At 40.5% G+C, this 17,038-nt stretch overlaps 1 protein-coding gene across 8 annotated transcripts; it reads left to right on the forward strand.

The window, feature by feature from the left end:
• The first annotated feature begins 1,978 nt into the window (after nt 1–1,978).
• On the forward strand, nt 1,979–6,204 carry LOC136203059 (uncharacterized). 8 transcript variants are annotated; one of them, XM_065994102.1, is made up of 7 exons: nt 1,979–2,166; nt 2,292–2,945; nt 3,888–3,999; nt 4,202–4,325; nt 4,762–4,907; nt 5,094–5,123; nt 5,211–6,204. In XM_065994102.1, the coding sequence occupies exons 2-7, from the start codon at nt 2,860–2,862 to the stop codon at nt 6,141–6,143; spliced, it is 1,431 nt and encodes a 476-aa protein (XP_065850174.1). In that variant the 5' UTR covers nt 1,979–2,166; nt 2,292–2,859; the 3' UTR covers nt 6,144–6,204. The 8 variants fall into 8 exon arrangements, with proteins under 8 accessions (XP_065850174.1, XP_065850168.1, XP_065850172.1 ...); XM_065994096.1 differs by having other exon boundaries at nt 4,762–5,123; XM_065994100.1 differs by having other exon boundaries at nt 4,762–5,123; nt 5,226–6,204.
• Nucleotides 6,205–17,038: the final 10,834 nt, after the last annotated feature.

Consider the following 17,038-nt stretch of genomic DNA (forward strand, 5'->3'; position numbering starts at 1 on the left):
TCAACATGTGCTAACTCATATCTCATATCGAAACAAACGTGATAGCCACGTGTTTGATTATTTTTACGAAAAAAAACTAATTTCTTCTCCTAATTTTGTGCCCTAGCCGACCTCTCTTCTCTTTCCTCTCGACTTCTATTTTGCCCTAGACCGACCTCTTTTCCTTCTCCCTCTCCAATGGCCGAACCAACGAAATTCCATCCTGCACTAGCTGTTAATAACATCCGTAACTTCATTCCAATTGTTCTTGACACAGAATCTGGCCAATATAACTCATGGTCCACCCTTTTCAAAGTCCATGCCCGTGCCTATCAAGTGCTTGATCATGTTATTACTCCCTCCACCGAATCCCCACCAGCGAAGGAGAAAGATACTGCTCTTTGGTCTCGGCTAGATGCTATTGTTCTTCAATGGATATACGGCACCATATCCAATGATCTTCTTCACACCATCCTTGAGCAAGACGACACCGCCATGGCTGTCTGGGATCGCCTCGCCGACCTTTTTCAGGATAACAAAAGCACATGCGCAGTCCATCTTGAAAATCAATTCACCTCTACCCATCTCTCTGACTTTCCTAATGTTGGTGCATATTGCCAACGGTTAAAGATGTTAGCTGATCAATTGGCTAATGTTGGTGCTAAAGTCTTGGATCAACGGATGGTGTTACGTCTTGTGGCTAGTCTGACTGAGGCTTATAGTGGTTTTGCTACTTTAATTCAACAACGCGATCCCCCGCCGTCCTTTGCTAAGGCTCGTTCAATGTTATCCCTCGAAGAAACGACTATGGCCAAACGACTAGCCCATGAGAATGGGAATCCTGCTGCCCTCATAATGAATTCAAACTCCCCTGACCATCAGTTGTCATCTGCCTCTCCCACGCCGTCCATTGATCGCGGAAATAACAACAGAGGCCGACGACAGCCAGGGCACCGCGGTAGCAGGCAGGGACCATCTCGCGGACGTGGTGGTTTTCGCGGGGGTGCGCGCGGCAACAGCAACAATTTCCATCCTGGAAATTACGGGTACAGATCTCCGCCGCCTCCGTCAACTTGGGGTGCTGTTCCTCCATGGCATTATTGGCAGCCTCCTTCTTGGTCTATGCCGCCCTGCCCGTATCCTACAGCTCCATGGCAGCAGCGCCCTCCATCCTCTCCCAGCCAGCAAAGCATTCTTGGTCCTCGTCCCCATGCACTTACAGTGGATACGGCCCCTAGTGCATCTGATTATGCTCCTACTGATATTGAAGAAGCTATGCATACTTTATCTCTCACTCAACCGCCCGTGAACTGGCTCATGGACACCGGTGCTTCTTCTCATATGACTGCAGATTCAGGTACCCTCTCGTCCTACTTTCATTTGAGCAAACATAATGGCATTGTTGTTGGTGATGGTAGTATTATTCCAATTTGTGGTTATGGTAGCACTTCACTTCCTAGCACTACTTACCCCTTTAAACTTAACAATGTCTTGCATGCTCCCAAATTGGTCAAGAATCTTATCTCTGTTTGAAAATTTACAACCGATAACATGGTTTCTATTGAATTTGATCCCTTTGGATTTTCTGTGAAGGATTTTCGGACGGGGGACAAACTAATGAGATGTAATAGTTCTGGCGACCTGTATCCTCTAACCAAATACAGCTAATTACAATATTTACGAAATATGGATAATATCTATCACATAAAAATAACCAATACGTGATATTCAAGTGACGTATACGTGGATGTCATGTGTCGTTTCAGTTAGAGATCTGAGTTTGTTCATGCTGATGGGTCACCTATGTCGTCATTTCAATGTTTTTTAATCAGTGAAATCGTGAAATCGTGAAAGTGAACTAATTGATACAAAACTCAAATTTAAATGATTTTATTGAGATAAATTGAAATTGAGTCAACAAGGATGCATTTAACCCACAGACCTATCATATGTTTGAAACAATTATATTTTTATTTTTGTTTAAAAATGATATAAAATTCCCTCCAAAAAAAAAAGGAAATGAAATCATCTGCAAATTGCCTGGGATTGTTTTGAATATGAATGCTTAAATAAATTGCGATTCACTTTGTAAAGGCATTTGGGCAATTCAATTTGCTTTTGATTTCAGTTTGTCAAGCGGAAAGAAAACGAGCTAGTTTATCCAATCGCCGTAGCAGATAGATGCAGGTATGAACATTTTTTTGTGCATACCTGACATGAATCTAATGGTTGATTTCTTGGATTTTGGATTTATTTCTTCTATTCTTTTACTGTTTTTCTTTGAATATGTGCATATCCATGGATTGGGTAAGGAAATAGCTTTCCGAGAGAGAGACAGAGCTGAAAGGGGGAAGAAGAGAACGCAAGAAGCAAAAGAGGCAAAGAAGAAAACTGAAACTGAAAAGGCAGCGTATAGAGCTGAAGAAAACTAAATAGGGAGAAAACTCACTCTTCAATTATCGCAATTGATTTCATTAGAATCAAGATCGGCGCCTTATTTCATTACATCATTGTCATTATAACGTTGAAGTTTAAAGTCCTATACGATTTTGCTTATTGTCTTTCTTCTACATTAAATCAATTTGAGATGTGCCTTGCATTGGTTGAGGGAAAGATAACTGGATAGAAAACTCAGAAATCTTCCATTATCGCGATCGATTTCATCAAAATCAAGATTGCCTTATTTCATTAGATCATTATCATGAATTTTTCTTATTGTCTTTTCTTCTAGATTAAATCAATTTTTTCTATCATTTGGTAAAGGTAATTTGAGATGTGCCTTGCATTGATTCAGTTACAGTTGTTTTAATTTGAGATGTGCCTTGCATTGATTCAGTACGGTTTATTACAATTTCTCTTTAGCAGCTTTGTGGGATTCTGATGGATACCAATAATCGGAGATCTTCTGCGCAGACAGGAGATGATTGGAGAAAGTGCCATTCACGCCAAAGTATTGTCATTTACTTGTTAGTATTTCATTTCCTTTAATATAAATAAACTCTCAATTCTTGTTTTATTGCATCAAAAACTTTCATTAGTAGTAATTTACCTGAATGAGTTTAAGTTTCTGTTGTTGGAATCTTTAATTCAGTTTCCTAAGCATTAGTTTCTAATGATGAATTTATGGTGATGTATAGTATAGTTACCGAAATATCATGCTGAAATTTTGTAACTTACCGGAAAACTACAAAGTTCATAAATTACCATAGTATTTGCCACCTCATTTGCCACCTCATTTACGCCCAAGACTTATCATTTACTTGTTAGTATTTCCTTTCCTTTAATATAAATAAACTGTCAATTCTTGTTTTATTGCATCAAAAACTTTCATTAGTAGTAAATCTGTTGAACTTTAGTAATTTATTTTTCCAGTTTACCTGAATGAGTTTAAGTTTCTGTTGTTGGAATCTTGAATTCAGTTTCCTAAGCATTACTTTCTACTAATGATGAATTTATGATGATGTATAATATAGTTACCTGATATCATGCTGAAATTACCATAGTTGTTAATGACGCGCCTTAGCACACAAGGCTCCGTTCTTAGTGCCTTAACACCCTCAATCGCGGGCACAGTCACCCTGGTGCTCGCCGGGCATGCCATTGTGTGCCAAGACACTTTTGATTAAAAGCAGCTTATGTTTTTTGCTTCAATTTGTATGAGATGGTTGCATTATAAAGTTCTAATTGGAAGACAATTTGTTTTGTTTACATTATGGAATGATTCTCAAGTCTCTTTTGTTAGTGTTAAAAGTGATTTCAGAGTCACATTCTGATATTTTAAGAGTCATATCAGAATGTGACTCTGTAAATCCATTCCTATGATATTGGGATGCTCGAGGTTTTCTGCAGTGGCAGGCAACTAATTTTCTATGCTTGTAACCTAATTGTTAATCGTTTTCCATGCATAGAATGAAGAGTTTGAACAGGCTTTTTCCATTTTCTGGCCAAGAGGGTCAAGGAGAGCTGAAGAAAATCGCTGTGCAATTTGAGGAAAAGATTTGTACTGCTGCCATAAGCCCGGTATGTTCGAATATTTTTGTTAATTCTCTGGTACTCAGAGGGATAGGAGATTTTCCCTGAACTGTGAGTAAGTTCACAAATAATAATAAAACAAGAGAAAAATGTTCTAACTTTTTAGGAGAGAAACTCATGAAAAAGCTGTGAAGATTTATAAGTAGATTACTGTTATGTCTAACTTTTTATTTTTTTCATCTGCTTTCAGTTTGATTATCGGGAGAAAATATTATTGATGAAGTTTAGCTTCGACTCTACACTTCAAAATAAATTTCCCAATTCTTTGCCACCCAACCCATCTGGCAGCAACAACAGGCCCCCTCATTCTGGAGGTAATTCCTAGACTGAGCATGAAATTTATATGAAATGCTATTCAAACTTTTCCCTGCATCAGTCTACTCTCTGTTACGGAGATAAATTTATGTATTGGTTTGGTACAGCTTTTTGAATTCAGGTTGATGGTCAAAATCCACGGCCAAACATTAAAACAATTGTAGTCTGTAACTTTTATGTTTGGAATGTTAAAACAATTCAGGTTACAACCTATCTTGCTATCTGTCGCTGAATTCGGAATGTTAAATCTTGAGCAGAAAGGTACAATATAACTAGAAGACTACAAAATAAAAATATAACTAGAAGAAAGGTACAATATAACTAGAAGAAAGGTACACTTGGTTCTTTTCTTCTTGAGGGATCAAAAGTTTCCGATTTTTGAATTCATTGTCTGTCTATAATTTTCTCACATAGTTTCTGTTTTTGTCTATCAAGTTCACAATCAAGGGAAGCCTCGTCCTATGCCTCGTCCTAGGAAGAATATTTCTGGAGTTCTACAGAGCTCAGAAGGGAATTCAATGGGACGGGGGATGCCTTCCAATATAAAAAATCCTCGAAGACAAATGCCAGGAACGCAACAGGTTATTCTACAAGCACAGAATTTTTTGCAATATCTGTATCAACAAATTTCAGACCAGAAGTTGGTTTGTCAACCGGCCATTCATCAAAAGAAAGCATCAATGGCTCGACAACCAAATGGTACTAATGTGCAGCAAAATCAGTTATCTGGGCAACAGAACCAACATACTTATCTGTCTTCTTTGCAGCAAACATCAGTAGGACCTCTACAAGCCAAGGTAACCAATTTCTTGTCGCAGAGTTGGGAGAATTTGTTGTAACAAAATATTCCTCTTCAGTCAAATCCTAATATGCTTCAACACCAGCATCTAAAACAACAGCGAGAACACATGGTGCGTTCTCAACAGCTCAACCAACACCAGAAGCAGCAACAGTTAATGAAGCAGGAGATGTTGCAACAACAGCAGTTCAACCAGCAAGCAAAGCAGCAGTTACCTGCACAGACGCAGCCACAGATGGTGCATTCTCAACAGCTGAATCAGTCTGAGAAGCAGCAACAGTTGACGCAGCAGAAGATGTTGCAAGAACAGCAAGAGCAGATGGTGCATTCTCAACAGCTCAATCAGCTCAATCAGCACGAGAAGCAGCAACAGAAAATGAAGCAGCAGATGTTGCAACAACAGCAGTTCAACGGGCAAGCAAAGAAGCAGTTACCTACACAGATGCAGCCACAGATGGTGCATTCTCAACAGCTGAATCAGCACGAGAAGCAACAACAGTTAAGGAAGCAGCAGATGTTGCAACAGCAGCAGTTCAACCGGCAAGCAAAGCAGCAGTTATCTACACAGATGCAGCCACAGATGGTGCATTCTCAACAGCTGAATCAGTCTGAGAAGCAGCAACAGTTGACGAAGCAGAAGATGTTGCAACAACAGCAAGAGCTGGTGGTGCATTCTCAACAGCTCAATCAGCACGATCAGCACGAGATGCAGAAACAGCTAATGAAGCAGCAGATGTTGCAACCACAGCAAAAACAGATGGTGCATTCTCGAGAGCTCAATCAGCACGAGAAGCAGCAACAGCAAATGAAGCAGCAGATGTTGCAACAACAGCAGTTCAACCAGCAAGCAAAGCAGCAGTTACCTACACAGATGCAGCCACAGATGGTGCATTCTCAACAGCTGAATCAGCATGAGAGGCAGGAACAGTTAATAAAGCAGAAGATGTTGCAACAACAGCAAGAGCAGATGGTGCATTCTCAACAGCTCAATCAGCACGAGAGATTCAAGAACGTGTAGAATATAACTGTAGTTAAGGGTAAATTTTTTTCAACTTGTAAATGTTACACTAGAGATTGTGAACGTTGATAGTACTTTTACACCTTATTCCATATAAAATTAAATTGTTTTTAATTTAAGTTATGGACACAATTGTGTAGACATTGTTGGTCCCTTGTAAGGTTGCAAGTATAGTTCCAAGGGGGGGTTAGGAACTATTTAAACTTTTTCGCAATTAGGGCAGACTTCTTTTTTTAAAGAAAAAGGTTTGAACAGCGGCGCTGAGTAAACAGCAAGATACTGGCTTAGTCAACAGGTGACTAGGTCAGTTTCTTAGCTTGAGTCAGGAGATAGCACTTAGAGTCTATTCTTGAGCTCAGACGTTCAACGCGCACAACTCAATTTGACCTCTTTACTTGGTCAGTTTTGATTATTTAAAGCAAGCAATATAAATAAGGAGTTAAAGGTAAGAAATACTTCACTCAGCAGATTTATCCAGGTTCGGCTTCTTCTAAGCCTACGTCCTGTCCCCGGAACACGTTCCGAGATTTCAAATCCTCTACTGAGCTCTTTAAAGGTAGAGCCTCAAACCCTTTACAATATCAGCAATTCAGTATGACAAGAGTACCTTCCTCTATACTTCTACTCAATCCTAATCTCTCGCTGAGTACTTAAAACCGAGTACTCAGCCTCTCCTTTCTATCTCTAGAAATGATAAGTGTTTTGTCCTAATACAAAGATGTGCTAAGACACTTTAGACGATTTAATAATCACTCTAGACTTTTACACAAATGTAGTGTAAGAATTTGCTTTGCTTCTTTGCTTGCAGAACTTGTAGAAATTTGGTCAGCGTAACTGCTTGATCAAGTTCTATGTAGAATGAAGCTTGTGATGGCACTATTTATAGAGACGTCTGGGCATCGGTCATTTCGAATTTCGAAATAACCGTTGGAGGGAAACGGCTATATGTCGTTGTCATCCTGACTTGCTCAGAGCTCTCGGCCAATCACAATCGTGTATCTTCTGTCCTCGGTCAGCTCAGCAGATGGTCTCTCCTTTTATGGTAAGGTCAACTGGACAGCATACTGTGTCGTCTGAACTTTGCCAAAAGAGGAAACACTTTGTCTGGAAGTTTTCCTTCGCCAGCTGCTGTCTTGTACGTTTGTCGAGACTACTCAGCAGCTTCATCTTGAAGTTGTTCCCGAAGGTCTTCTAGATCCTTCCGTTTGCTGAGTTGCATTTTGTTTCAAAACGGCAACGTCTTGACATACGCGGGCCGAGTGTACTGAGTTGTTTGACTTGGGTCTTGGCTTCCGTAATGGGCTTGGGCCATTTAATCCTTATGTCTTATAACAGTTTTAACTCAACATTGAACAAACACATTAGTAGAATAAATTAAAGCATTTAAACTTGGTGTGTTTAGAATATGTATTTTAATTATACTTAAACAATTTTGTCAAATCAAAATTATGTGGAAAGGTGTTTCAACAAACTGCCCCATTTTGATGTTGGCAAAACTATTCAGCAAGGAACTCAGTATGAGCTCCCCCATGATAGTTGACCTAGTATAATTTAGCAAACTCCCCCGTAAGGGTTGAGCTACTGACTTAAGTTTTACTTGAAACTTGTAAGGGTTTACATGAGTAAATTTAAGGTCAGTTTTCAGATTATAGGTCAGCTATTTCAACATATTCTATCTATTCAGCATTAAGCGGAAGGTTTAATCATATAGAGCGCGCTGAGTAATTATTTGTACAATGAGTTCTTATCAGAATGTTTTATAAACACATAGGTCAATGTCAAACATGTTATCAGCATTTGATTTAGTCAAATAATTTTACAAGTGTTAAACATGGCTGATTTAATTGAAGATACTTAATAACTCAGTAATTAGCAACATATATATCGTAACTTAAGATTTGAAGATGAAGATAAGGATATGATATATTGATGGAAGTCATTCATTAAACAGCAACACATAACCAGATAAGGCAACAAAAGATTACAACTATATACTGAGCTAGCCTATCTATTTCTTTTTCTTGTGTTGTGAAGATTGACTTCGCTCATACTGACGTCGCTCATGCTGAGCTCTAGCTGCTTGCGCTTTCTCCCCCGTTTTGTCAACTTCAGGGAGCTTGAATGCATCGGTTAACACAGCGCGAGTCAGTTCCTGAGAAAGCTCCTTTAGCTTCTCAGCGCTCTCATTTACGCCATAAAAAATGGCAACTCCATCTGCTGAGACCTCTACGGGTATGCGGAGATCAGCAGCACTGAGCATATTTACACTGTAAGCTTGAGCTTTGGCTTGCCAGATAAGAGCTTCAGAGAGGCCAGCAAAGATTTGGTGGAATGTCTTCAAGAGAGCTGAGTCATAATGATGACGTTGGATATTGTTATGACGGATGTGGTTGAAATATTGTTGTGCAAGAGACAGCAACTCATTCTGCTTCAACGCGTCAGTATCCATCTCTTGCTTATTTAGATTAAGCAGTCTTATAGCCTCACCAATTTGCTCTACTGAGCACTGACTGTATGACACCATTTGCTCGTTGGTCTTCAGTTGCTCAGTGTGAAGCTGAGCAAAGAGCATTTTGAGTTCAGAGGAAGTGGCGTAGTCAGTGTTTACAGCTGACAACTTCTGGACTTGGTGATGGAGAGAGTTCAGATGTTGAACTGTTGTCAGCTGTATTTCTGCCAACTTGGCAATAGAATCCTTCTTAGCTTACTGGGCTTGGAAGGATAAGACGACATTTAGCAAATCTTTAAGTCCCTTAACTTCATTTAGAAGCTGAGTGACCTGAGAGAGCTGGGTAGTCTCGAGAATAGTAGAACCAGCAGCAGGAGGAGTGGAATGTTGAAGTTCCCGGATTAATGCTTGCACTGAGTCGATGATCTTTTTGCCAGACTCAGTGGCATTCAGATGGACATCGGTATGACCAGAAGAAAGTGGAGTAAAAGGAGTACCCTGGTCAGTGACTGGATGAGTTTGCTCAATCTGCACTTGAGTTGGAGGAATTGTTGATTGATCAGCAGAGAGGTTGGTTGTGGAAGTAATAACCCGAACACTGTCTGTGCTGAGTGCGGAAGGATGGGGAGTCAGCACCATGCTTGAGGAGACAGCATGAACAGTGGACGGTTCAACCTGACTGGTTGATGTTGCTGAGGCATTGGGGTCGGCATGTTCCTGTTGAGAAGAAACAGAGGCTTGTTTTTCCAATTGCGCCGATGTAGTGGAAGTGGATTGGCGATTGAAGAATTTAAGTTGGACGGTAAAAGGGTCCTTAGTTGTCTTAGAGAGGACAATGTTAGGAAGAGTTGGAAGTTGCACAGGAAGTTCAATGACTGGTTTTTCACTAGCCTTGACCAACTTTCGCCTTCTGCGAGGTGGAGTGTCAGTAGGAGCAGGTTCTTCTGAGTGAGTAGGAGAGGATCCCTGTTGCTCAGTATGAGTCTGGTCAGCTTGCTCTTCAACTTGAGCAACAGTGTGTTGGTCAAGTACTTGCTCAACTCCCGCAGCCAACTCAGTGTCGACATGCACATCTCCACCAACTAACCTAGTGTTAGCATCCTCAGCTTCAATTTCGCTGGCATATTCCTCAGAATCCTCAGCGGCATCCTGACCGCTGGTTTCTTCATCTTCTTCGAAGATGAGAAAATTAGAGGAATTTGAGAGAGAAGAAGTTCAAGGTAGTTTCTTTGCCTTTAGAATTGATTAAGCGTAAAGAATAAAAGATGGGGAAATTCCCATAATTTGTAGACGAAATTAACGGTGTGGATCTTAATCGAATCCATGTGTCAGTTTTTCCTTGGGATTGTGTCCCGACAAAGATCCTGGCATTTATGATACATACGGCGAATACGTCATCCTAGGGCTATACGCGTGCTTTGCATTTATGCTAACGGATCTAACACTCAGTATTTAGAATGTCAAGTGTTTGATATTCTGAGTGGTCAGTAATACATTTACGGATGATTTTAAAGTTTAAGTTTAAAACTAATTTACTCAGTGTGCAAGTTACTCAGTATTTGATGTTCAGTCAGTTTCGATGAGTTACTCAGCAAACAATCAATCATTCAGCATAGTAATTCACTCAGCATTCATATTCATTTAGCACAGGAATTTACTGAAGAGGATTAAACATACCAATTGCTTCTCTCAGTATGCTGAACTGCTCACGGGCCAGTGGCTTCGTGAAGATATCCGCAAGCTGTTCGTCCGTTGGGACAAAGGTCAGCTTGATCTCACCCTTGAGTACATGGTCTCTAATGAAGTGATGTCTGATGCTGACATGCTTCATTCTGCTGTGTTGAATTGGGTTCTTGGAAAGATCAATTGCACTTTTGTTGTCACATTTGACTTCAATTGTCTTCGTTTGAACACCATAGTCTTCAAGTTGTTGCTTAATCCATAGGACTTGAGCAACACAATGACCAGCAGCAATGTACTCAGCTTCAGTGGTAGACAAGGCTACTGACGCCTGCTTTTTGCTGAACCAGGATACAAGACAGCTTCCTAAGAAGTGGCATCCTCCAGAGGTGCTTTTTCGTTCCAGCTTATCTCGTCCATAGTCAGCGTCAGTGTATCCAATGAGTGTAAAATCATGAGTATTTGGATACCACAAACCTGCATTCACTGAGCTTTGCAAGTACCTAAGGATTCTTTTTACAGCAATGTAATGAGATTCCTTAGGGTTAGATTGATATCTAGCACAGTAGCATACTGAAAACTGAATGTCCAGTCTACTGGCTGTTAAGTAAAGTAGAGAGCCTATCATACCTCGATATAATTTGCTGTCTACTGACTTACCATTCTCGTCAGCGCAGAGGACAGTGTCAGTGCCCATAGGAGTGGATATTGGCTTGCAATTCTCCAAGTCATATTTCTTTAATATCTCCTTGGCATATTTGGCTTGACGGATGAAGATGCCATTCTTTCCTTGTTTAATTTGAAGACCGAGGAAGAAGTTGAGTTCTCCCATCATGGACATTTCAAACTCAGTCTGCATTTGTTTGCTAAACTCCTTGCACATTGATTCGTTAGTTGCACCAAATATTATATCATCAACATAAATTTGGGCCAGCCGGGTATCTTTACCCTTTTTCTTAATGAATAAGGTTGTATCAGCTTTACCCCTGACGTAATTTCTAGTCAGCAGGAAACTGGTCAGCCTCTCATACCAAGCACGTGGTGCCTGCTTGAGGCCGTACAGAGCCTTTTTGAGTTTGTAAACATGATTTGGGAACTTAGGGTCCTCAAAACCTGGAGGTTGATTTACATAAACCTCCTCGTTTATAACTCCATTAAGAAATGCACTTTTGACATCTATTTGGAATAATTTAAAGTTCATGTAAGATGCATATGCACATAGTATTCTAATTGCCTCTAGCCTTGCCACTGGGGCAAATGTCTCACCGTAGTCAATACCTTCTTGCTGATTGTAGCCCTGAGCTACAAGCCTTGCCTTGTTCCTGACTACGTTTCCTTGTTCATCCATCTTGTTCCTGAAGACCCATCTTGTTTCGATGGTCTTTTGACTCTTTGGATGAGGTACTAGCTCTCATACATCGTTTCTTCTAAATTGATCGAGCTCCTCTTGCATTGCGTTCATCCAGAATTCATCGTACTCAGCTTCAGCGAAATTCTTCGGTTCTTGTACTGAGACGAAGGCAACATTGCTGAGGTACTTCCTGAGTTGATTCCTCGTCATCAGGGTATTCCCAGCAGAATCAAGGATCGCACTCTCTGAGTGCCGTCTTGGGATCCTTATCTCTTTAGGTAGATTTATGTCTTGTGCTGTTTCTGTTTCAACAATCTCTGCAGAAGTAGATGGGTCAGTAAAAGTAATCTTAGGTTCACTCTTACTCTTGGTCAGCCTTTTCGTGAATGACTCAGTAGCTGGTTCTAGGTCAGCGATGGTTACTGAGTGTGGATCATCTTCGGTCAGCGGCTGGTATCTACCTGCAGGGTCAGTTTCGTCGAACTCTACATGTATAGACTCTTCTAAAACTTGAGTTCGTTTATTAAAAACTCTGTATGCTTTGCTGTTTGTTGAGTAGCCCAAAAAGATAGCCTCATCAGCTTTTGAGTCAAACTTTGCTAAGCTATCTTTGGTATTTAAAATAAAACATCTACAGCCAAAGGCACGAAAGTATCCAATATTGGGCTTTCGTCCTTTCCAAAGTTCATAGGGGGTTTTCTTGAGTATAGGTCTAACTAGTGCCCTATTAAGAATATAACATGCTGTGTTAACAGCTTCTCCCCAAAAATACTTTGGAAGCCTATGCTCATCCAGCATTGTCCTGGCTATTTCAACCAGAGTTCTGTTCTTCCTTTCCACAACCCCATTTTGCTGAGGTGTTCTAGGAGCAGAAAAATTGTGGTCAATGCCGCTGGCTTCACAGAATTCAATAAACTTTTGGTTCTTGAATTCTCCACCGTTATCACTACGGATATGAGCTAATTTTAGGTCTTTTTCATTTTCAATTTTTCTAACCAAGTTTGAAAATGTCTCAAAGGTCTCATCCTTGCTGGTCAGCAAGATAACCCACGTATACCGAGAGAAGTCATCTACAATGACCAAGGAAAATCTTCTTCCACCCAGACTCAGCGGCTGGATTGGACCAAAGAGATCCAAGTGTAGCAACTCTAACGGACGTTTAGTTGAGACAATATTTTTGCTATGAAAAGATTGCTTGGTTTGTTTTCCAGCTTGGCAAGCGTGGCATAACTGATCTTTTTGAAATTTAAGTTCAGGCAGTCCCTCAACCAATTGCTTTCTTGCTAGTTTGGCCAGGAGGTCCATGCTTACATGACCAAGTCTCCTGTGCCATAGCCAGGAATTTTCTTCCTTTGATACTAAGCACACAGTTTTTGAAAACTTTTTCTCTAAATCTAGCATAAAGACATTATCTATCCGAGGGGCAGTTAAAATTAACTCATTTGTTTTACCCTCGTATATTTTACATCCAGTAGCATCAAATATAATTTTTCTCCCATTGTCACATAGCTGAGCTACGCTGAGTAAGTTATATTTGAGTCCGCTGACTAGGGAGACAGATTCAATAGTAGGATTACCTCCGATGGTTCCTGGCCCTACTATCTTACCCTTCTTGTTGTCTCCAAAACTTACGCTCCCTCCTCATTTACGCTCAAACGTGATGAACTGAGTTTCATCACCCGTCATATGCCTTGAGCATGCGCTGTCAATATACCACATCTTTGACTTCTCGGCACATCTCAGGCTTACCTACATTGTAACTAGTTACTTTTAGGTACCCAATTCTTTTTGGGTCCTGACTTGTTAGGTGCAACAGGTATAGCATCATATTTTATTTTATGGCGACATACATGGACAGTATCGCCATTCTTTCCACAGAAGTCACAACTGACCTTCTGTTTAGGATTTTTTACTGACTTGTCAGCACCCCAGTGCTGAGCGTGCCAGCACACCTTAGTGGTGTGTCCTAACTTCCCACAAAAGTCACACTGGACTTTTCACTGGGGATTCCATCTCTGCCGAGTACCTTGGTACTGAGTCCTCAGAGGAATGTTATTTTTACTTGGAACCTTTAGTTAGTTCTGGATGGTTGTGACGTCCTTCCTCAGTTTCTTTGAAACTAACTAGACTTCAGAGACATACTCATGCATGATCTTCATGTTATCATGCAGAGTCGAATTGTCTTGAAGAAGGAATCTGAGGTCACTCAGTTTGACCTCTTCCACTTCATCACAGCGCCTGCTGAGTGCTATAACTTTCTTATTACACTTCTTGACAAGTGTATAGATATCACTCAGGGCATTAACCATATCATTTCTGAGCTGGGGAAGAGAAATTACCTCATTTGATTGCTCGTCGTCTTCTGATAGGTCAGCATGCTTAGAGACGCATGGCTCAGCAAGTTCGTCAGCCATGAAGCATATCTTCGCTGACTCGGTGGCCTCAGTTTCTGTAGATGAAGACTCATCGTTGTCGCTCCAAGTAGCCACCATTGCTTTCTTCCCACTTTTCTTGTCTTTCCTCAGTGTGGGGCAGTTTGACTTAATATGGCCAGTTTGATGGCACTCAAAGCATGTAATGGGCTTTGAGCTGTCCTTTCTGTATTTGTTGTCACTTGAGTCAGCCTTATACTTATCAAACTTTCTGTAAGGATTTTTAGAGTATTTATCACTCTTCTTGAATAGCCTTTTCATCTTCCTTGTGAACATAGCCATCTCCTCATCGTCAGTTGAACTCCCGTCAGTGGAGTCAGCTTTCATGACAAGTGACTTCTGCTTCTTGTCTTCAGATTTTTCCTTCACCTCAAAGTTTTTCATGGATATCTCATGGGTCAGCAATGAACCGATGAGTTCGTCGTATTTGTAGGTGGTTAAATCCTGAGCTTCCTCAACCGCTGTCTTCTTTGCTTGCCAGTCTTTAGGAAGAATCCTGAGAATCTTTTTGACTTGTTCTTCCTCAGTGAAGATTTTCTCAAGTCTCTTGAGCTCATTAATGATGTTGGTAAACCTTGCATTCATGTCTGAAATGCCCTCATCATTGTTCATCTCGAACAGCTCGTACATTCTCATCTGCTGATTCACCTTGGATTCTTTTACTTTATTTGTTCCCTCGTAGGTGACTTCCAGCTTTCTCCAGATCTCTTGTGCCGACTCACAACCTGAGATTTTATTATATTCTGCAGCATCGAGCGCACAGTGAAGCATATTGATAGCCGAAGCATGGTTTTGGAGCTTCTTAAGATCATCCTCTGTCCATTTGGCCTCAGCTTTTACAACTGTTTGGCCAGCCACAACCTCGACAGGTACAAATGGGCCTTGGACTATAGATAGCCAGGCATTCATGTTTGTAGCCTGAATGAAGTTTTTCATCCTATTCTTCCAGAAGGTATAGTTTGACCCGAAGAATAGGGGAGGCCTAGTAATGGACAGCCCCTCAGGCAGTATTTGAGTTGTTTGGTTTCCAGGGAGAAACCGAGTGCTGTTTTCGCCCATGGTAGGGATCAGCTCAAGGTTGTTAGACCTTTTAGAGTGAGCTTTTGAGCTCTGATACCACTTGTTGGTCCCTTGTAAGGTTGCAAGTATAGTTCCAAGGGGGGGGGGTTAGGAACTATTTAAACTTTTTCACAATTAGGGCAGACTTCTTTTTCTAAAGAAAAAGGTTTGAACAGCGGCGCTGAGTAAACAGCAAGATACTGGCTTAGTCAACAGGTGACTAGGTCAGTTTCTTAGCTTGAGTCAGGAGATAGCACTTAGAGTCTATTCCTGAGCTCAGACGTTCAACGCGCACAACTCAATTTGACCTCTTTACTTGGTCAGTTTTGATTATTTAAAGTAAGCAATATAAATAAGGAGTTAAAGGTAAGAAATACTTCACTCAGCAGATTTATCCAGGTTCGGCTTCTTCTAAGCCTACGTCCTATCCCCGGAACACGTTCCGAGATTTCAAATCCTCTACTGAGCTCTTTAAAGGTAGAGCCTCAAACCCTTTACAATATCAGCAATTCAGTATGACAAGAGTACCTTCCTCTATACTTCTACTCAATCCTAATCTCTCGCTGAGTACTTAAAACCGAGTACTCAGCCTCTCCTTTCTATCTCTAGAAATGATAAGTGTTTTGTCCTAATACAAAGATGTGCTAAGACACTTTAGACGATTTAATAATCACTCTAGACTTTTACACAGATATAAGAAATGTAGTGTAAGAATTTGCTTTGCTTCTTTGCTTGTAGAACTTGTAGAAATTTGGTCAGCGTAACTGCTTGATCAAGTTCTGTGTAGAATGAAGCTTGTGATGGCACTATTTATAGAGACGTCTGGGCATCGGTCATTTCGAATTTCGAAATAACCGTTGGAGGGAAACGGCTATATGTCGTTGTCATCCTGACTTGCTCAGAGCTCTCGGCCAATCACAATCGTGTATCTTCTGTCCTCGGTCAGCTCAGCAGATGGTCTCTCCTTTTATGGTAAGGTCAACTGGACAGCATACTGTGTCGTCTGAACTTTGCCAAAAGAGGAAACACTTTGTCTGGAAGTTTTCCTTCGCCAGCTGCTGTCTTGTACGTTTGTCGAGACTACTCAGCAGCTTCATCTTGAAGTTGTTCCCGAAGGTCTTCTAGATCCTTCCGTTTGCTGAGTTGCATTTTGTTTCAAAACGGCAACGTCTTGACATACGCGGGCCGAGTGTACTGAGTTGTTTGACTTGGGTCTTGGCTTCCGTAATGGGCTTGGGCCATTTAATCCTTATGTCTTATAACAGTTTTAACTCAACATTGAACAAACACATTAAATTAAAGCATTTAAACTTGGTGTGTTTAGAATATGTATTTTAATTATACTTAAACAATTTTGTCAAATCAAAATTATGTGGAAAGGTGTTTCAACAGACATAACACATCAAACTCTTATATACACCCCGGTTTATTTTGTATAAAACATAAAATCTACGTCCAAAATTAGGTATCAACTCAACCCTTTATTTGTCAAATGTTACTACTGCGTTTGATATCTAACTTTTGATTTGAGTTAAACAAACTGAATCTGTTGCTCAATTTCGAGAACCAAATTGACCCTTTTTGTCTTCTGAAAGTAACTTTTTAAGAATATCATAATCTAATTTTGTTTTGGAGTAAATCAAATTAATTTCGTTTTCGCTGTCATTTCTAGGGGTGGCAACGGTGCGGGGCGGGGACGGTTATGCAATTACCACTCCGTCCCCAAATGTTTACGGGACGGTTTCGGGGAATCCCCATTAAGTGATTCGGGAATTTTTTTCATCCCCATCCCCTCCCCATATGGTTTCGGGGAATCCCCGTGCCCAATAAATTAATAGTACTATTTGTAATCAACAATTAAAATAAACCTAATTTAAATAAACTAATTATATTCAGTTGAAATTAGCTAGTTCTCAAAACAAAA

Source organism: Euphorbia lathyris, chromosome 8, assembly GCF_963576675.1.
Source record: "Euphorbia lathyris chromosome 8, ddEupLath1.1, whole genome shotgun sequence".
NCBI classification, from domain to species: domain Eukaryota; kingdom Viridiplantae; phylum Streptophyta; class Magnoliopsida; order Malpighiales; family Euphorbiaceae; genus Euphorbia; species Euphorbia lathyris.

Bases quoted from the DNA above. Each gene is read 5' to 3' on its own strand.
- LOC136203059 (XM_065994097.1), top strand. From the start codon at position 2,860: ATGGATACCAATAATCGGAGATCTTCTGCGCAGACAGGAGATGATTGG. The intron at 4,000-4,201 runs GTATGTTCGAAT...ATCTGCTTTCAG, and splicing joins GTACTGCTGCCATAAGCCCG to TTTGATTATCGGGAGAAAAT. The intron at 4,326-4,761 runs GTAATTCCTAGA...TTGTCTATCAAG, and splicing joins CAGGCCCCCTCATTCTGGAG to TTCACAATCAAGGGAAGCCT.